The sequence below is a fragment of the Globicephala melas genome, chromosome 10 (genome assembly GCF_963455315.2).
Source record: "Globicephala melas chromosome 10, mGloMel1.2, whole genome shotgun sequence".
In the NCBI taxonomy this organism is placed as follows: domain Eukaryota; kingdom Metazoa; phylum Chordata; class Mammalia; order Artiodactyla; family Delphinidae; genus Globicephala; species Globicephala melas.
Window position 1 is genome coordinate 61,772,540 of NC_083323.1, and position 21,810 is coordinate 61,794,349.

At 39.7% G+C, this 21,810-nt stretch overlaps 2 protein-coding genes across 8 annotated transcripts in view; one reads left to right on the top strand and one right to left on the bottom strand.

The window, feature by feature from the left end:
• SLC11A2 (solute carrier family 11 member 2) overlaps positions 1-6,195 on the top strand; it is a 56,850-nt gene extending 50,655 nt beyond the window's left edge. For all 7 annotated transcript variants that reach the window (XM_060306741.1, XM_060306745.1, XM_060306740.1 and 4 more), the window contains one exon: positions 181-6,195. In XM_060306741.1, coding sequence (XP_060162724.1) covers positions 181-261 — 81 coding nt within the window. In that variant the 3' untranslated portion in view covers positions 262-6,195. The remainder of the gene's footprint in view (positions 1-180) is intronic.
• Positions 5,458-21,022, bottom strand: HIGD1C (HIG1 hypoxia inducible domain family member 1C). Its single transcript, XM_030835069.2, is given in 4 exon segments — positions 5,458-5,522; positions 15,602-15,661; positions 15,664-15,735; positions 20,804-21,022. Coding segments are annotated over 4 exon segments (291 nt in total). The 5' UTR covers positions 20,898-21,022.
• Positions 21,023-21,810: the final 788 nt, after the last annotated feature.

Consider the following 21,810-nt stretch of genomic DNA (forward strand, 5'->3'; position numbering starts at 1 on the left):
TTATTTTATATACAATAAACCATTCATGTATCTGTAAGCCATTTCTTTTCTGAAATGAAAGTCTATATAGAACTGAAAAAAGACCTACATTGACATGCTGATTATAGGTACTTAAATGCCAAATTCAATATTTAAATACTTGCAAATCAGTCTAACCCTTTTCCATCTTTTTGTCCTCAGTACCTACGTCTGGGATTGACAGTTCAGCCTGAACTCTACCTTCTGAACACCGTGGATGCTGACTCACTTGTGTCTAGATGACTGACAGCCTGAGAGACTCTATAAGACCCACTTTCTCTTAGTCCTTTTGTGCCAAGTGTCCTGTTAACGTATCTCTGTTAGTTCAGTGGTGAGTTTTGTTCAACCATTTTGAGCAGAAGGCAAAGATTTCCTTATGGGACGGGTGTTAAAAGCTGACAGCTTTAAGTGTAGGTCAGAGACCCGGAGAGTCCTGCAACTGCCAGAGTTAAATTTTTAGCCCGTGATGGTCACACACCCCTATGGGCTTGTGTCTCGACTTCTGGAATTTAAAATATATATATGTGTGTATGTTTAGGTAAACCTGAACATATCAGTTTGGGTAGAGTTTTAAGGTTATATAAAAATGATAGATCTTTTGTATTTTTTTAACAAATGTTGCTCAGATAAATCAGGTATTTATTTTGTCTGGATCGCAAGTGACAAAGGAAAAGGAGCATTGTTCTTTTTCAGAGTGAACTGGTCAAGCTGACTTACTTTTAAAGTGATACTTGACTATAGCCAGTTAAATTTCACTTTGATTTTTATTGACCGAACCTTGGTGACTACTGATTCTAGCACATCATTTCCAAAGAAAACACTTCTTCTATTTGGCATGTTTAATCCTGGTTGTCGGTGTGCTTTGTGATTGTTATTTTCTTTGTTGCTTTTCTTGAGTTTTTTTCAGAGATATGATGGTATTTTCCAAAGAGCTTAACGCCTACGAACAGGAGCCAGAAATCACACTGAAACCAATGATCAGTTTTCCCTGCTGCATTGTAACTCAGCCCATTCTAGCATTTAAGTTGTAGGTATAAAAAGAATTCTAACATTTAACTTTGTAAGTCCCAACAGAAGATAATGGAGGTATTAGTTTTCTTTCTGATGTGTGTATAGTCCCACCATGTCTTTTCTTCCCACTTTTCCCATTAACACTCCAAACACCATTTCTAGGTCCAAAGTCTATTTCCCGGAGTGGCTAATATTTCTAACGCTGACTCTCCTAGGGAATGCTAAGCGTTTTAAGTTATATATACCAAGTATAATAGTATGAGATGAGAACTAGACTGGGACTTGGAAGATTTGTCCACATGTCACAAGCTGCCTGCCTACATGTGGCTTATAGATATTTTTTGATCCCCCTGTTCCTAACCAGGATTTTTTTTTTCCATAAAATTTTTATAATAAAACATTTAGTATTTAAAACTTGAAAGTTTCTACATAACGATCTGATTGAAAAGTCAGAAGATTTTCAACATTGGGCCCACACGTTCCTTCATGGAAGTGCAGTTGGCTTAAACTGAGTGGCAGCTATCCATTTTTTTTACATCTTTATTGGAGTATAATTGCTTTACAATGGTGTGTTAGTTTTTACTGTATAACAAAGTGAATCAGCTATACATATACATATATCCCCATATCTCCTCCCTCTTGCGTCTCCCTCCCACCCTCCCTATCCCACCCCTCTAGGTGGTCACAAAGCACCGAGCTGATCTCCCTGTGCTATGCAGTTGCTTCACACTAGCTGTCTATTTTACACTCGGTAGTATATATAAGTTCATGCCCAGCTATCCATTTTTAATGGAATATACTCCAGGGTGGCATCCATGCCTTCTTTCATTTCCTTCCAGCCCCAAAGGCATTGAGTTTGCAAACCCTGCAGCCTTTGTGTGTTTGAGCATCACTTTTCTCTTTCAGCGTAAAAATTGAATATCCAACCCCTCTGCCTTATTTTATTTTATTTTTTTCTGCCTTATTTTAAAACTTAGCACCTTTCAATAAGACTTAAAAAAATTCAGACATTGCCTATGTTCATTTATAATGATTTGATCCTCTAAGTGGCAGGGATTTTTTTCCAAGATGATACTTTCAAATACCCTCATTTCTACTTCATGGCCCTTGAAACTTCTGATAAGAGCGGCATCCTTGCAACCTAGGTTAGAGACCTTCTGATCTCAAAAATGAAACTGAGTTAACGCCACTTATCAGCTTTTACTTGAAAAAGCGACTTAAAAAATGAGTTTCAGCGTTTTGGTTTCTTTATACAGAGACAGCAATCTAGATGAATCAGTTTGTTGGATTTTCCTCCCTCCATGGGCAATTTCATTTCTCAGTAGTTTCACTACCAGAGAATATTTGGAGAAAGAAAAAAAAAGCAAAAAAGAAAATCCTGTTTTGCAACTCATAAAAAGATAAGGTGGTTGGTTAAACAGAGATTAAGTACTTGAGGAATTTCTGTAGCTTTTCTCCATTCTTTAACTGTATGTTACTAGGAACAGACTAGAGTTTACAAAAATTTATAAGTATACCCCTCAGGTCATATAGCTCCTGTAATCAGAAAATTTGATAATAAAGCAAACTGAATCATGCTAAAACCAGTAGAGAAGATTGATGTCTAAAGGGTGAGTCTTGGGTAAAGTTTTATGCTAAGTCAAGAATATTTAATTATTCTTTAATTTATGATTTACAAATCTGGATTTCTATGTTATGTGCTTATATAGATATTAATATATTCAATCTTTTTTTTTGGCCGTGCTGTGCAGCATGTGGGATCTTAGCTCCCCAACCAGGGATTGAACCCTCACCCCCTGCAGTGGAAGTGTGGAGTCTTAACCTCTGGATCGCCAGGGAAATCCCAATATATTCAATCTTAAGATTAACCTAGATGCATATACTCACTCAGTTCCTGGGGTTTAACACTGTGGAGTCAATTTTTTAAAAGGATGCTCTGACAGTGTATACCCAGAATGTTAGAAAAATGCAATTAAATAATTGTTACTGAGCAGCTGCTGCTACCTACCTGTGTGTTGGCTTAATATAAAAGGCAGTCAGAGCATATCCAGGCACATGCAATAGTTTAATTAGTCAGTGAGGCAGAGGTTACAGCAGATGATGAAAATAGCCTTCTCAGTTTTAAACATTATGATATTAAGCCACCAAACCTTTGCCCCAGAAGTATTGTGCAAATTCAGGTGCTGTATTTTATCTATTTATAAGGTCCTCCTGCAACGGCCTCCCCTCTTTACCCAGGCTAATGTGGGTAAATGGGCATCCTGCATACTTAACTTTTCTCCATACAAGATTTTACATTTTAATTTAAACATAATTTGTGAGCTCTCATGCATAATACTTTTTTTTTTCTTTTTTTTGCGGTACACGGGCCTCTCATTGTTGTGGCCTCTCCCGTTGTGGAGCACAGGCTCTGGACGCGCAGGCTCAGTGGTCATGGCTCACGGGCCCAGCCGCTCCACGGCATGTGGGATCTTCCCAGACTGGGGCACGAACCTATGTTCCATGCATCGGCAGGCGGACTCTCAACCACTGCGCCACCAGGGAAGTCCCATAATACTCTTAATAAATATTTTTCATTGCTTTTTTCAAGCAATAAATATTTTACTTTAGTACTTTCAGAGTAAGATTATGACAAAATTCTGGAATCTCTTGGGTTTTGTGAGAAAAGCCCATTTCTGATTAAACACTTCAGTTAATCTATTTTTACTGCTGAGCATATATTGAGAGAGTGGGATCTTTCTGGTAGCCTGATTAGAAGTATCTTTTCATTGTGTAATCAACATGAAGGATGACATTTCTATTCCAGCCATCTTAAATTTTTCTGACTTTCATGGAACATATTAGAGCCAACTGCTGGAATATTTACCCTAGTAGAATAAAGTAGTTGGATTCTTTCCTTGCCTATTTTTTTAAATTAATTAATTTATTTTTGGTTGCACTGGGTCTTTGTTGCTACACGCGGGCTTTCTCTAGCTGCAGCGAGCGGGGGCTACTCTTCGTTGCAGTGTGCGGGCTTCACATTGTGGTGTTTTCTCTTGTTGCAGAGCACCGGCTCTAGGCGCGTGGGCTTCAGTAGTTGTGGCTCACAGGCTCAGTAGTTGTGGCTTGCAGGCTCTAGAGCAGAGGTTCAGTAGCTGTGGCACACGGGCCTAGTTGCTCCACAGCATGTGGGATCTTCCCGGACTAGGGCTCGAACCCATGTTCCCTGCAATGGCAGGCGGATTCTTAACCACTGCACCACCAGGGAAGTCCCTCCTTGCCTATTTTCTATGGAGGACAGTGTTGACTGAAACGTGTACTTGTTGGTGGCACTAGAAGAGCCTCATGATAGGTACAGATGGCAACTTTTAAAATAATTACCCTGTGCCAGTAGAGAAAAGTGTATATAATACACAGAACAGTGGGTAATGTCTAGAATGCGGATATATTTTCAGATCTTCCTGTGTCTTTCCCTTCCCAAACACTAGACTTCACCTTCCTGTCAGAGTATTCCTCCACTACAGGCATCAAGGAAGGGGAAATCAGCACCACAGATAATATTACAGTGTATTCTTGATTTTATCTTAGTGGGTATTTTTTTGTTTTGTTTTGTTTTCTTTCCCAGGCCTGGAGTCCGGGAATAAATCTGAGCGATGGCAGTTATGACTTCCACAAGGTCTAGCTTAGTTTTTAGAACCCTAGGGCAATTGCAGAGGAGTTTGATGCCACAGGTATACTTAACATTTAATATCTTCCTTGTTTCTTGTGTTTTCTACAGTGTCATACCAGATTAGCAGTAGCACTTCTGGACTAAATCCTTTTTTCCCTCAATACTGCCATCTGAGGGAAAAGGGATTTTTTTTAGCAATTTACCTTCGTACTCCTAGAAATACTTTCAACAAGTATAAAACTGAATACACAAATATTTAAATGTTAAGACCTTTACGTTTGTGGTAAAATAGTCGTTTTTATGTAAGAGTGAGGTGCACAGTGGTGAACCAGATTTAAATAACAACATGGCCATTCTCCTCTGATGTAATTTTTGCCCATTCTAGAAAGGAGTTTATGAAAGCCTTAATTACCTTGCCCTGTTTGTGGAGAATTAAGCTGTGAATAGAGCATCACATTTAATAGGGATAGAGAAAATTTTTCTGTAGCCACTATATAACTCCTAATTTTCAGATTGATTTGGCGTAATATAGATTATTTTCTGCCACTAACTAGAAAATAAAAATTTTAAAAGTCAGAAAATCATGGCCTAGCCTTTGAAAGACATCAAGAAGGATATTTTTGAGCTGACTCTGTTTGTTGATTTGGAAATCAACTTCTTAAACAGCTGAAGTCTATGAGAATTCTGGCTGAAACTTCTGCAGTATAATTTGCTACATATTAAAAATTCTTCATAATAAATAGGTTTCAGAAGGCTTCTTGTTTTTCTTGTCTGAAGCTTCATTTTTTGGACACATTGAAGGATCGAGGTCTAATATAATCCTTATACATAGAATAGAGAACACCTAGAAACCAAAAGATGTATATCAATAGTGTATCCATGGGAAAAAACACTGAATTTCTTCACTTGTATTTTTTCTAAAACCAACCTACAATTAAAAAACAAACAAACGCCCTCTATCTTATTAATTTTTGGCTTGGATCATATGAGTGACTCCAGGAAAAAAAACCAAAAAACAAATCTAAGAGCCCTTTGGGATCAGTATAAATCTGAATTTATGACATTACAATGACACCCTAAAGTTTGAATTTTAAAATATTGGTGAGAAAGGAAAGTGGGAAGATTTGGCTAGATCTTGAGATAAAAACAATAGGCACTTCAACTTAGAAAACATCTATTCAGTGTCTGCTAGTACTCAGTATTCTGAAGAAAAGCAAGGTGAATGGATCGAATCCCTGCTTCTAGGGACTTACAGTCCAGTGGATGAATTAGCTATGTTTAGGCAGATGAGGTAAATGTACATCTTCCCCAAGGATGAGGTCCTAGGGCCATGCAGAAAGGGGGAGGTGGCCAGGGAAAATATCCTGAGGAAGAGAGGAGCTGCTTCAGTGAATTCCAGGGATATCAGCAAATGTTCATATCCAAAGCAAGTTAGGGGGCTTCCCTGGTGGCACAGAATCTGCCTGCCAATGCCAACGACACGGGTTCGAGCCCTGGTCTGGGAAGATCCTACATCACGGAGCAACTAAGCCCATGCGCCACAACTACTGAGCCTGTGCTCTAGAGCCTGCGCGACACAACTACTGAAACCCGCGTGCCACAACTACTGAAGCCCGCGCACCTAGATCCCATGCTTCGCAATGAGAAGCCACTGCAATGAGAAGCCCATGTGCCACAACAAAGAGCAGCCCCCACTCGCCGCAACTAGAGAAAGCCTGCACGCAACAACAAAGACCCAAGGCAGCCAAAAATAAATAAATAAATTTATAAAAACCAAACAAACAAATAAAGCAAGTTAGGGAGTCACAGATTTAAACTACAAGTCACCACTCTCCCCATCCATATCAATTGTCATGGCATCAGCTGTCTAGTAGATTGTCTGAACTAAACCTTTACTTCATTTTCCTTCAGCTTTATTTCTGACACCGCCTGTTAATACCTACAAAAAGCACACAGAGCCTAAAGGGTAAGTTAGTTCTCATCTCAGTTAGATAGCAAATTAGATATCTGCACAAATAATTATTAACCTCTTGCCTACCTCTTAAATGTTGGTGTTCCCTGGAGTTCTGATCCCAACCCTTTTCTCACCTCATTCACACCTGTTGCTTCACTGGTAAGCAAGTTAGATCTCTCTTCTGAATGTGAGACCCATGTTAGATTATATTATATGTGACATTTCCATATCCCATAGTTATGGCCTCCAAAACTCTAAAATTGTATATAAGTAAATATGTTGAGCATGTTCTTCAAAATGCACATTTATTTATAAACCATATAAATGTACTACGATCAGTCTGTATACTGGTAAAGCTTTTTTTGTTTCTGGGTTTTTTAGGCTACGCGGTGCAGCATGCATGCGGGATCTTAGTTCCTCGACCAGGGATTGAACCCGTGCCCCCTGCATTGGGAGTATGGAGTCTTAACCACTGGACTGCCAGGGAAGTCCCGCTTTTTTGTTTTTAAGATAAAAATATTTTCTTCCCATGTCCCCATGGACCTCCTTATACATCAACTAGGGTATGAGTACTGTAATTTAGAGACATCTTCCATAGGCATCTTAGTCAGTATAATATAAAATTAAGAGTTCAGGCTCTGGAATAGATTGCCCATGTTACTGTGAACAGGTAACCTTTCCTCTCTAAGCCTAAGTTTCCTTATCTGTAAAACAGATTATGACAGTACCTACCTCATTGAGTATTGTCCTTTAATAAAGACTTTGTCTGGTCATGAGCCCCTTGAGTCATACCTGAATTTATGCCAATTAGGTGACTCATGGTGGACTCCTAGGTAGCTTCAGGATGTGGCTAGTCATGCCAGAAGACCAGCCATGTGATTAGACTTTCAGGGAGGGGAGTAGGACTGGAGATTGAGTTCAGTCATGTGGCCAGTGATTCAGTCAATCATGCCTACATAATGAAGCCCCAGTAAAAACTCTGGACACTGAAGCTCAGTGGAGTTTCTTGGTTGGTAAACACACGGATGTGCTGGGAGGGTGACATGCACCAATTCCACAAGGCGATATATATATATATTTTTTCACAGGGCGAGATTTTGAGTTTGGGACCCTCCCAGACCTTACCCTATGTGTCTATTTGGTCCTGATTTGTATACTTTATAATGAAACTGTAATTGTGAGTATGGTGCTTCCCTAAGTTCTTCTAGTGAAATATCAAACCTGAGGAAGTCTTGGGAAACCTTGAATTTGTAGCCAGTTGGTCAGAAGTGCAGGTGGTCTGGGAAACCCCAATGGCAGTGTCTGAAAGAAGGGCGGTGCTTTCGGGAACCATGTCCTTAAACCTGGGGCATCTGATGTGAGCTCCACGTGGTTGACATCAGTATTGAGTTGTCCTGCAATACACCAGGTGGTGTCCAAGTAGGTATTAAGATTAAATGAGATAATGATATATAAAGCAGAGTGACTTATACATCATAAGCACTCATTGTATGTTGTTATTGTTTTATCCAATATGTGCTCATCCTCTCACCAAACCTGTTCTTTCTTCTTCATTCTTTTTTTTTTTTTTTTTGTGGTATGTGGGCCTCTCACTGTTGCGGCCTCTCCCGTTGTGGAGCACAGGCTCCGGATGCGCAGGCTCAGCGGCCATGGCTCACGGGCCCAGCTGCTCCGCGGCATGTGAGATCCTCCCGGACCAGGGCATGAGCCCGTGTCCCCTGCATTGGCAGGCGGACTCTCAGCCACTGCGCCACCAGGGAAGCCCCTTCTTCATTCTTTTTATGTGTGAAAGGCAAACCTTTCATCTGGTTGCCCAGACCAGAAACCTAGGAGTCATCCTTGATTCTTCCTTCCTTACTTTTCCCAATCACTTAGTTGCTGAGTCCTCAGTATTTCTAGAATCCATCTCCTCTCTGTTGCTATTGCCACTGCCTTAATTCATATCCAATTCATCATCTAATTGGCTTCTGCCTTTTTTCTCCCCTCTTTTGCAAATCGTCTCTAATCATTTTCCTTTTCCTCTTAACACTTTCTTCATGGTGATATAAATATGCATGGAAAATAGTTCATAAAACTTAAATGACCAGATTAACAGATAGTTGTAGAATGAACACCTGTAATTATGGGTCAAGAAGTAGAATATTACAGGCATCCTGGAAGCCTCCAGGTTTCCCTTTCTGATCATATTCCCCTCCCTTTTTCATAGGTAACCACTGTTCTGAATTTTATGATAAGAGGTTTCCTTGCCTTTATAGTGTGACAGTCTGTTTAGTATCCCTAAAACAAACAGTTTCATATTGCCTGTTTCTGATCTTTCTGTACAGCAGGCATCTTTTTTTTTTTTGGCTGAGTGGCATGTGGGACCTTAGTTCCCCAACCAGGGATCGAACCCACACCCCCTGGATTGGAGGCGTGGAGTCTTAACCACTGGACCGTCAGGGAAGTCTTCCAGCAGGCATCTTTTAGATGCTGTTCTGACTGTTACTCCCCTGTTTAAACCCTTCACTGGCTCACTTCATCTTTTTACTCCTCAACTAGCAACCATATACATCTATTGGGGGATTTGTTTTATATCTGTTTAACTAAGCTGTTACTGTGTTTTCCAGAATTCCCTTCCCTGCATAGTTCCAGGTTAGCTTGGCCATGAGAGACATTTTACTTGAGATTTGAAGGTGAAAGTTGAAGCAGGAGCTGCCAAATTCTTTTTGCACTTGGAAGGCTTGGTGCAGAGCACCAGGTGCTGTTACAGCTTGCGTATGTTGTTGTTTATCTGCTGGCTCACCTCGCTGTTGATGGGCAGCAGTCAGGCCCACAAATCCTTCAGCTCCTTCTGGATCTCCTCCATTAGCTTTTCTGGCTCCTGGGCCAGGTGTGGATTAGCTCCATGATAGAGCGTGCCAGCTTTTCCTAAAGGTCATGCCATGATCAAGGTTGGAGTCAGCAAGACTCGGACTCAAGTTTCCATTTGTCTTTGTGGGTTCCAGCTCACCCTTGCAGATTCTAGTTTAGTTTTCTTTCCCAGTTGCTGCCTTGTTACCTTCAGGTGCCAGCATTAGAAATATAACCAACAACCTAACATGGACTGTTTAGCCAGCTCCCCAAATTGCTTAAGGTCATATCTCTATAATAAATCCCTTTTTATATATCACTACTAGTAGTTTTCCTTCTCTGATTGAACCTGACGGATCCAGAATTTGGTATTGGAAGCTTCCAGAGGAACATAACTCTGAGCATTGGTTCTCTGAATTGGTTCTGGGTTATCTGGAGTTGGTTCTCTGATCTGATTATATTTAAAGGTATTAATGGGCTTTTTTTTTTTTCCCCTCCAGTGGCAAAGAGTATGCTAGCAGTCCATGGCATGTGGTAGCAAAACATTAAAAAAATTATCACCTTGCAGATACCCTTAATCAGGTGCCTATAGAAAGCAAGGCTTTGGGGGATCAAGTATTTATTGTCATAGAACATTTAGTGGAAATAAGGAGTATAATAAGGTTAGTAACTTTTAAGTGTGCTGGAGAACTTGGGAAAACTATATGATGGGCTCATGGCTTTAAATTCCTAGCTCAAGGTCTTGTGAGGGACCTGAAAGCTTTATGACTTTCTAAAAAGAAACTCTTAACTCCTGTAGCCTTGAGACTGGTATTTTCGAAAAATGTACACAGGGGCTAATCCTGTGAGTGACTAATCACAACACAAATTAAATTCCCAAACTCATAACACCTCTTAAGTTAAAGTTTAGGGCATTGGGGACTTCCCTGGTGGTCCAGTGGTTAAGACTCCACACTCCTAAAGCAGGGGGCAGGGGTTCGATCCCTTGTCAGGGAACTAGAGCCTGCATGCCGCAACTAAAAAAGACCCTGGATGTCGCAATGAAGATCCCTCGTGCTACAACTAAGACCTGGCGCAGCCAAATATATAAATAAATAAATATTAAAAAAGAAAAAAAGTTTAGAGCACTGCTTTGGCAGGCGTGGGACTCTGAAAATTGGAATGGGGACATATAAGCAGATTTCAGTGAAACTGGGTCCTTGAGCCCCTATGTCTTACTGAGACTCTTTTGCCAGTAGAAACAGTCCTTCCCTCTGTCTGAGAATGGCTGAAACTTGGACCAAAAAGTAGTCTCCACTAAATGAAGTTGAAATACCAGAACTTCCTTAGTATACTTCCATGGTACAGCAGTGATTCTTCTTTACTGGGGCAATTTTGTTCCCCAGGGAAATCTGGCAATGTCTGGAGACGTGTTTGGCTTTCACAGCGCGGGTGGGTACCATTGGCACCTAGTGGGTAGAAGCCAGGGCTGCTGCTGAACATTCTGTAATGCACAGGACAGTCCTCCGCAACAAAGAATAATCCAGTCCAAAATGTCAGTAGTGCTGAGATTGAGAAACTTTGCCATAAAGGAAGGTATCCAAAGGCTTAGGGAGATTGGAATGTTAGACTGGATTTATCCTGCTCACTCACCCCCTAAATATATCTCCTTCCTTCTGCAGAGCTGTGAGAAGTACATTTGTGAAGGCAGCCCTGCCCTCCTTGAAGAGGTCTATGGTAATGATTTCCTATAAGCCAGAAATGACAGTAGGAATTTCTGGGCTCCCTGAGTTCAGTAGGGATGATGGGATTGTGGGGTGGCAGGGGTCAAGCGGCAGCTTTTAATTGACAAAGACAAGGAAAGCATGATTACTGTAATGGGCAGCAAAGCCTAAGCAGTAATCAATGTAGTCTAAGCCACAAAGATCTTTGGCATTTTGGCTAATTGATCATGTTGTACCTAGAGTTGAAAGCGGTGAGCAGCATGTGAGAAGAAAAGCTCTAGGTCTGGTGAACAGAAATTTGACTTGAATCATCACAATAGAGAGCCATGGCCCCTCAACCAATTCCCAAATTTGAGTCAATTCGTAGACCCAAAGTCCCTGGAATTAACAAGAGGTCAGATCTCCTTAAGGAAAGACGCTGTTTCACAGCCAAAAATGCAAATACTATAAATCCTCCTTCTAGTCTTCCCCAAAGGCACCTATGACTATTCAGCAAGAGGAAGGGGAAATAATCACATTTGTGGGACATTGTTAAATATTGATTTTGAATTGATACTAATGCCTGGAGAATTAGTGTGTTCTACCAGTCGAACTAGGAGTTTATGGTCAGGTCAGTGGAGTTTTGCTGTGGGTCTATTTTACAGTTGGTCTGGTGGGTCCCTGAACCTACCTTATGTTATTTCCCCAGTTATGGAATGTGTAATTGGAGTAGACATACTCAGCAGCTATCAGAATCCTCACATTGGTTCCCTGACCTGGGGAGTAAGGGCTATTATGGTAGGGAAAGCCAAGTGTAAGCCATTGCTGGTTTTTTAAAAAATTAATTAACTTATTTTTGGCTGCGTTGGGTTTTCATTGCTGTGTGCAGGCTTTTCTCTAGTTGCAGTGAGTGGGCTTCTCATTGTGGTGGCTTCTCTTGTTGCCGAGCACAGGCTCTAGGCACGTGGGCTTCAGTAGTTGTGGCACGTGGGCTCAGTAGTTGTGGTATGTGGGCTCAGTAGGTTCGGCACACGGGCTCAGTAGTTGTGGCACATGGGCTCAGTTGCTCTGCAGCATGTGAGATCTTCCCGGACCAGGGCTCAAACCCGTGTCCCCTGCATTGGCAGGCGACTCTTAACACTGTGCCATCAGGGAAGTGCAGTGTAAGCCATTTTAAATGCTTCTATTACCAAAGCAATACTGCATTCCCAGAGGGATTGTAGAGACTAGTGTCATCATCAAGGACGTTAAAGATGCCAGGGTGGTGATTCCTACCATATCTCCATTCATTTTGCCTCTTTGGCCAGAAGACAGATGGATCTTGGAGAATGATAATGGATTTCTATAAACTTTGCTACAGCAAATCAACACAATTTTTGCTATTTGTTTTGCAGCTATTAATCTGATTGATTGCTTTTTTCTGTATACCTTTTAGTAAAGACCATCAGAAGCAGATTGCTTTCATCTGGCAGGGCCAGCAGTATACTTTCAGTGTTCAGTCTCATGGCTCTGTGAACTCTCCAGCCCTATGCCACAATCTAGTCTGCAGGACCTTGATCATCTCGCTATTCCACAAGACATCACATTAGTCCATTACATTGATTTGATCTATCAAGGGTAAATTGTTACTATACTGGTAGGGTAAGGAGGAGTGTGTCTGGAATGTATACCTTCTGGGGCCTTCCTTAGTAGTCCCATGTCATGTGATTAAAGAAGGTGGAAAATTATACCCAGTACAGGAAGGATCATTAATGACCCAGATCATTTCAGAATGTTTGGGTCCACAACCCAGTCAAATAACCATGAATAGCCAAGGTGCTTTCGGAAGGCAAAGGATGGATGAAATGGCCAGTGGAAAAACATAATATGAGCCATGATCATCCGACCAGCTGCAGAAACAAAGACTGTGATAGTTATGAATATTTCTTCCTTTTTTTTTTTTTTTTTGGCGGTATGCGGGCCTCTCACTGTTGTGGCCTCTCCCGTTGCGGAGCAACAGGCTCCAGACGTGCAGGCTCAGCGGCCATGGCTCACGGGCCCAGCCGCTCCGCGGCATGTGGGATCTTCCCGGACCGGGGCACGAACCCGTGTCCCCTGCATCGGCAGGCGGACTCTCAACCACTGCGCCACCAGGGAAGCCCCGTTATTTTGATATGAATACACGTGTATACAGTCACCAATTTCTTTTTCTATTTGCCATTTCCATTTACCTACCATCTAATATAAGAAGTGTTAATAGTAGTTAACTTTATATCTCAGGATTTAAGTCACAGGATATCAAAAGGGAATATGACTCAGCTCAAAGATGAATCAGCATCACCCAAAGATGGACAAAGGGATTTTGTATCCTCTTTTAGGAGAGAGTTAGCATGTTTTTGGTTATACAAGGGATGGTTGATTTTGCCATTGTCTTTATTTGAAGGTAAGTGTATTAAAAGAGGTGTATATGGATGCCAGGTTGACAAGGGATAGACAGTGACAGATTTGTAATGTATCAACTTAGCTAAACTATAACTAGATTTTCCAGAATTCCTTTCCTTTCATTCCCTGAAAAATTGCACGAGACATTTCGCGTGAGATTTAGAAGGTAGAAGTAAAGGAGCCAGCAAATTCTTTTGACCTGGGAAGGCACTGTTGCAGCATAGTTTTGCTTATCTGCTGGCCCACCTGGCTGGCATGGGGCAGCAGTCAGGAGAGCAGCTACCATGGCTCCTGCTGAATTTCCTCTTTCACCTTCTCTGACTCCTTGGCCAGGTCCATGTTTAGCTCCAGGATGAGGGGCATCGGCTTTTTCTATGTCACTCCATCATCACATTTGGAGGTTTAGAGATGGTGAGAAATCCATAAGGATTCCAGACCATCCTGTGTGTTTCAGCTCATCCTTGCAGGTTCCAGATTTTTCTTGCTTCTCTCACTTTTCATCTGCCTTTTCTAACTGCTTGCTCTGCCCACTTCAGGTCCCAGATCCTGATACATAAGAAAGAGCCTCACAATTACATAAGTCCAAATACCTAAAATAAATCTCTTACTATATGTTACTACTCCTAGTTCTGCAGTCTCATCAAACACTGATTGATTCACCTACCATACCAAACTGTGTCGAGTTCCACTAACATGCCATGCTTCTGTGCCTTTGTTTTCTTCCCTCTGCCTAGAATCCTGACCTCCTTCTCTGCTTGTTAATTCCTCTACATTCTTGGCTCATCACATGGTTTGCATCCTTAGAGAAGCCTCCCTGGACTCTCAGCCCTAGTTAAACGCCTCTCCTTTGTGCTTCCATAGCAACCTGTGTTAATCTTATTGTAGTACCTCTGACTTTATATTGTCTTCTCCTGCTCTTGATCTCTCTCCCTAAGGAGATTAAACTAGTTGAGGGTAGAGAGTTAGTTTCACTGCTGTATCTCTAGACCAGCACAGTGCCTTGCACATAGCTCATGCTCATAAGTGTTTTCTGAATGATGAAAATGAGGCCTGTTACTTCATAGTAAAGTTTCTTGTTGTATGTTGTTCAAGACTCATATCACAGTTCATAGTAAAAAGATAATTACCATATAACTCCCTACAGGCAAGCCCCACACCCATCATCCCATAATCCTAGACCTACTCAGGCTGATTCTACTTTGCACAGCATGAAGGGGAGCTAAGAACATTGTGACTTGTTCTCATTAATGTAGACAAAAATTTTAGGTAATTTAGGTCCCAAAGTAGACTCCTTGTTAGAACTAAATGATTTAGCTGTTGATATAACCTGAATCAACCAGATAATTTTATACCCACTCTTTGGATTTGACTGTGTAAATATTGCTTAATTTATAGACTAATAAAAAATTACCTATTGCTCAGGCTTGGAATAGCTGAGTTATACAGGGTATAAACTATTCACTGCTCCTTTCACTATAGAGGATAACAGAAACTATAACCTAGTTCTCCACTGGGTTTTTCTTTTTTTAGATTGAAGTATAATTCACATACAATTTGAATTTATGTTGTACAACATAATGATTCTATATTTGTATGTATTGTGAAATGGTCACAATAAGCCTAGTTAACATCTATTACCATATATACAGAATTTTTTTCTTGTGATGAGAACTTTTAAGATCTACCCTCGTAGCAACTTTCAAATATGCAATACAGTATTATTGACTATAGTCACCATGCTGTACATTACATCCCCATGACTCGTTTATTTTATAACTAGAAGTCTGTACCTTTTGCCTACTGAGTTTTTTTTTTTTCAGTACTTAAAATACCAAGAGATTAAGCCTATAACTGGGCAGCAACCTCAACCAAGTGAAGATCACTGTCTTTCTTATCCTTCCTCCTCCATTACATCATCTTGACCCAATATTCATGAATGAATATGAATGAATAAATAAAAATACTAATATGAATGGATGAATAAATCAAAATACTCTCAAAGACAGCTGAACACAAGATACAAATCAAGCAGGTTACCTAGAGTCACAGCTCTTACAACAAATCCTTGGGCAGCAACTCTCATGTGAATAAGATGATGGACATTTTCTGATCTCTTCTGTATTTTAACTTGTAAAGACCATAGGACCCCACAGTCATAAAGCCTGCTATCCCTGTGAATTAAAAAAGTAGGGATTATATAAATAGCAGGCTAAAATTCCCAAGAGCTTAGAGAATTGAATAAAAGACTGTGCAAGGGATCAGTACCTGGAAGATAAGCAGGCAAGATACCAAAGGATACTTCACTCATGGATTCAATATTTGCAGTTTTGACTCTTCCCGGAAAAACCTGAATTGTATACTATAGTAACTTGCCTAGTAATTTCTAATTTTCCTGAAGCATGGCATAGGCTGCAAGCCTTTTATTTGGGGCAAGTCACTTAACTAGTGAGTGAACCAACCAAAATCTCAGCATTCACAGCTTTTGGGTGTTTGGCTTTATTCCTCTCTACTTGTTATTAAATAAGGAGTAAATCTAGTAAAGTGAAAGAAACTTTACTCTTCTGTGAAAATGAGATATTAAATTTTAATGAGAGGTAAAAAGGTCTGAATAGTTGCATGAGAAGTATGTGACTCTGGGAAGAACTGTGATTCTAGAAAATTCCAGAAGCCCATACAAATATTTCTGTATTCACTACATATGTCAAGGGGTGAATATACTGCTGGGACAACCAAGATTCTGTGTAATTCACTCTAAAACAGAAAACTGAATAGGAATCAACTGAATAGGGAAAATTCTAGAAAGCAATTTGAAACACTGTGAGAACTTAACCCATGACAAATCAAGATAACCAAATAACAGATAAGGGAAAAACTATTGGAACTAATTTGGGTTTGTATCTTACACCAGACCCTACAAAAAAGGTCTGGATGGGTTAGAATTAAATATGAAAATAAAAATATCAACAAAATCTAGAAGAAAATAGAACAGCATATTTATAACATCTAAAAGGGGGTAAGGTAGATTTAAAAAAACTGACAAGGACAAAAATGCTATATTTTGACATAAGAGTAAAGGAAACTTTTGCATAATAAAAGTGTGGCTCTATTCTGGGAGATCTCTCTTCTCTCCTATTGATTTATGCATCTATCCCTTCATCAATACCACACTGTTGATTACTCTATATATTAAGCCTTAGTATCTGGTAGGAGTGATTCCTTCCACTTAATACTTTTTTTAAAAATTACTATTAAAGGTATCCATCCTTGAGATCAACTGCCTTTTTTTAAAAAAAATTTATTAAATTTGTTTATTTTTGGCTGCATTGGGTCTCCGTTGCTGTGTGCGGACTTTCTGTAGTTGTGGTGAGTGGGGACTACTCTTCGTTGTGGTGTGCAGGCTTCTCATTGCAGTGGCTTCTCTTGTTGTGGAGCATGGGCTCTAGGCGCCTGGGCTTCAGTAGTCGTAGCACGCCATCTCAGTAGTTGTGGCTCGCGGGCTCCAGAGCACAGTCTCAGTAGTTGTGGTGCACGGACTTAGTTGCTCCACGGCATGTGGGATCTTCCCGGACCAGGGCTCGAACCTGTGTCCCCTGCATCGGCAGGCGGATTCTTAACTACTGCACCACCAGGGAAGCCCTACTTGATACTTTTTCTTAAAAGAGGTAGTCTTAGCCATTCTAGAACTTTTGCCTTTATATAAATTTTAGAATAAGCTTGTTTCTGTCTACAAACAAACATTGCTGGGATTTTGATAGGAATTACAGTAAACCGATAGATGAGTTTGGGGAGAACTGACATCTTTATTGAGTCTTACAATCCACGAACACAATAGTCTCTACATTTATTTAGTTCTTCTTTGATTTCTTTCATTAGCATTTTGTATTTTTTCAGCATACAGATTCTGTACATGTTTTGTTAAGCTTATACCTAATCATTTCATTTCTTCAGAGCGATTGTAAATGGTCTTATGTCTTTAATTTCAGTTTCCATATGTTTGTTGTTAGTATATAGAAATGCAGTTGATGTTTATGGACGATAGCAAGTTTTGATTAACTATTGGCACATGTTTGTCTCTGTGGGTGGGTGAGGATATATTTATTCTCTCAGAGTATACTTAATAAGTGGAAATAAGAATCAGAGTAAATAATCACATTTATATGTATATTTTGTAGGCTGATTAGTAATAAGTGAAATTGAAATAAAAATGACAAACATAAAAACAGCAAAAAACAAATAACAGTTAAAACAACAATGGCAGGTACATTGAGAAACAGGTACAATGCTGAAAGCTCTGTAAGTTTAGCCAAATCTTTCTGGAAAGAACTCTGGAGACATATAATAAGTGACATTAAACTGAACATGCTTCCTGCCCTGGGAATTCTACTTTGGGGACATACTCCAAGGAAGTAAGCAAAAGAAAAGTCAAGAAGTTGACACAAAGATGTTTGTGGCTACATTATGTATGAGGAAAAACTAAACCCAAATGGCCCAAACAGAGGGAAAACTACCATAGCTATAAAAAAATTACAAGTATAGGAAGTACTAATATACAGAAATGTACTATGAAATGTTACGTGAAAGAAGCAAAAACAAATAATCTATCAACACAGAGTTTAAATACATATAATGTACACACAGACCTTAGCAGTATTCATAAGATTTTAAATAATATGAATAAATTATAATGACAGAAGTTAAGACAACAAATTAAAATGTTCTGTAAATTATTGACAGGATACTCTGTCCTGCAGCAGAAAATACTTAGGAGATATTCTTAATAAAACAATAGCTAACAAACTATTCAATAATACATATACAAATTTGATCAGATATTTTTCTAGCAAAAACTTGGCTCTCTTCCCTTATCAAATCAATACTCTGTTCTAACTGAAATTTGTTTTGTTTCTTTTAGAGATTAAAGTCAGCACCTTTACTGTTTTCCATACGATGTCTCTGTAGTTTGAATATAACTGAATTTAGCTGGAAACACTTTTCTCTTTCTACTTTAATCATGCTAAATGTCTCTGGAAAAACAATTTAATTTCCAACAGGCACAGTGATTAATCTCTGTTCATTACAGTGATCTGCTCAAGTGGCACTGAGTCCTTGAATTGTTTTGTTAGTTAAAAATGCTAAAGAAGAGGAATAAATCACTACAAAATTATTTGCCTCCATTTCTTGTGCCATTACAAGCCTTAATCAAATTAAGTGGAACTTTCAAACACAGAATATTACTATAAAGTAAAATTTTGATTCTTTTTGATATGTGAATAATGACACATAAAGTTGCTAGGTTTGTAGTGGTATTTAATGGAAACATATGACTTACACCTCTTTAGAGGCTTTTGTGGAATTAATCACAAAGTTACGTACGTCTGATTTGTATATATATTTTTAAAACAATTTTATTGAAGTATATTTGTTTTACAATGTTGTGTTAATTTCTGCTGTACAGCAAAGTGATTCAGTTATAATATATATATATTCTTTTTCATACTGTTTTCCATGATGGTTTACAACAGGATATTGAGTATAGTTCCCTGTATGTACATCTGATTTAAATAAGTTATTTTAATAGTTTCCAGACAAAGAAAGCACAAGGAAAGAGGCATGGCTGAAGTATTAAATAATAATGCCTAGGGCAGCTAAAGCATCCGAAAGAGAAAGAAGAGAAAGCTTAGATTTTAAAACATAATATTGGTGCTTAGATTTTGTGGGGGTTTTTTTAAGTCCACATACATATAGTATTTGTTTAAAATGTAAACATATCAAATATATGTTGGGAAAGGATAAAGAGGCTAAGACTCCAGGTATAATTAGAATAATACTTCTTTAACCTGGAGTTTACTTAACCATCAACCTCAGCATCTGGAACACATCAGGAAGCCAGCAACAAGCCACAGAGCATGCACACCACAAAGTTCATGCTCTCAAGTGTACAGGTAGGCCCAGGCTTTCATTCGGAGCTTCTTTACTCTGAATTGACTCATGGTTCTTTTAAGCGTGGGTATCTAGCTTCTGACACCACAGAACATTAGAAGCAGAAGTTTCTGATGGTACCCAACAGTAATGGAAGAAACAGAAAAGTCTATAAGCATCGACACAAGAACTTAAAGTTTGGAGTTGAGGGCTTCCCTGGTGGCGCAGTGGTTGAGAGTCCGCCTGCCGATGCAGGGGACACGGCTTTGTGCCCCGGTCCGGGAAGATCCCACATGCCGCGGAGCAGCTGAGCCCGTGAGCCGTGGCCGCTGAGCCTGCGCGTCCGGAGCCTGTGCTCCGCAACGGGAGTAGGCCACAACAGTGAGAGGCCTGCGTACCACACACACACACACAAAAAGTAAAGTTTGGAGTTGATTAGAGAACAAAGAGACATGTAAATCTTCCTCAACTCATGACAGGGTTACACCTTGAAAAACCCATCATAAGTTGAAAATACTGTAAGTCAAAAATTCATTTAATACACCTCACCTATTGAACATTATAGCTTAGCCTAGCCTACTTTAAATGTGCTTGGAATACTTACATTAGCCTGTAGTTAGGCAAAATCATCTAACACAAAGCCTATTTTATAATACAGTGCTGAATATCTCATGTAATTTATTGAATATTGTACTGAAAGTGAAAAACAGGATGGTTGGGTACAGAGTGGTTGTTAAGTGTATTAGTTGTTTACCTTCATGATGGCGAGGCTGACTGGGAGCTGCCACTGCCCAGCATCATAAGAGAGTATCATACTACATATTGCTAGGCCAGGAAAAGATCAAAGTTCAAAGTATGGTTTCTATTGAATGCGAATTGCTTTGTCATCATCTTAAAGTCAAAAAGTCGTAAGTTGAGGACCGTCTATATACATCTCAATAGTCTCTAATAGGCTCTGTGTAATAAACTGATACTGCAGCTGCTGATTCTGAGTCATTACAGAAAAGTTACAGTCCATTCAATCAATCCTATTTAGATTGGCTGGGAACTAGTAATTTTCGATAGACTGCTAATCAAAATGGATTAAACAGAATAAAAAAATTGATGCTTCATAATAGTAAGAGTTAATATTTACTGAGGATTTGCCATACACTAGAAACTGTGTTGAAAGTGTAACTCATTCATGCATAGAAAGGGTTAACTCCAAATATCTGAAAACATTTAATTATATAAACTATTTCAATACTCAAAGATACTGGGTAAGGCATTATTGTTTTATTAGAAACAGCTTCACAGTATCCAGTCAAGGCTTGTACTTACCTACAGGGACAAAGGGGGAATCTCTAGATTTCCTGATCAGTCGGGATAACAGGCCTTCGTCCTCATCTGCTGACCGCTGGTTATCTGAAGACATTTTTCTCTCTAGTAACAGTAGGGGATAATCAAAAAGAATCTGTTTCCGTCTCCCAATATACTCTTATGTGTTCTTCTGTCTTCATCTGCTTGACATGCTTGTCTTCTCAACTGAAATAAACAGTTATCTTTCCTTCACCCTTTGCATTGTGGAGTTCTTTCATTTTATTTAGGGGTGGAGGAAAGAAGAATATACGAAGAGGTAAATGATGATCAGATTCCATGAACACAGAGTAAAAACACAGATCATAAGTGTGTTATTCAGTCCCCTTTCACTGCTTGGCATTTGAAATCATTGGGAACCTCAGAACTTCCACAAACGGTAAGAACACAGAGTTTCTTTCACAAAATATAGTTTTAAAGAATGATGGCAGTGCCAACATAGGCAAAAATACCTCCAGATTTACAGGTGATGGGAGAATGATCACTCCAGTGCTGCAGAATGTGTAGGGCATTATAAAGCACCTACCATGTACCAGATGCTATGCTAGACAATGGAAATAATCTTCCTTGTCTGCACAGGATGAATGAGGAAACTAGCAAGAGCAACTATAATCACAATCAACATGGTCTGGCAGTACCTCAGTCTGTTATCCGTGCAACCCTCTATTTTCAACCCTCAAAATTCAAATATGGAGGCTTCATTCTACAAATCAGCTTTCATCAGAAAATGTAAGCCGGTAAGTGGAAGAAGCACAATACCTTTGGCGTACTCCACCACCTGCAGCCTGTTTCCTGGTGTTCGTTCAGCTGGAAGCCACAGATCAGAACAGGCTTTGTTAGGCCAGGACACGTTTACGTGCAATTTCCAGCTAATTGATAATGGGAAAGCCCAGAATCCTCCCCTCACCAAGGGGGCGTGGCCGGCTGGTATTGGCCATAGCCCAGGCTGGAAACTCACTGGTAGCGGCACC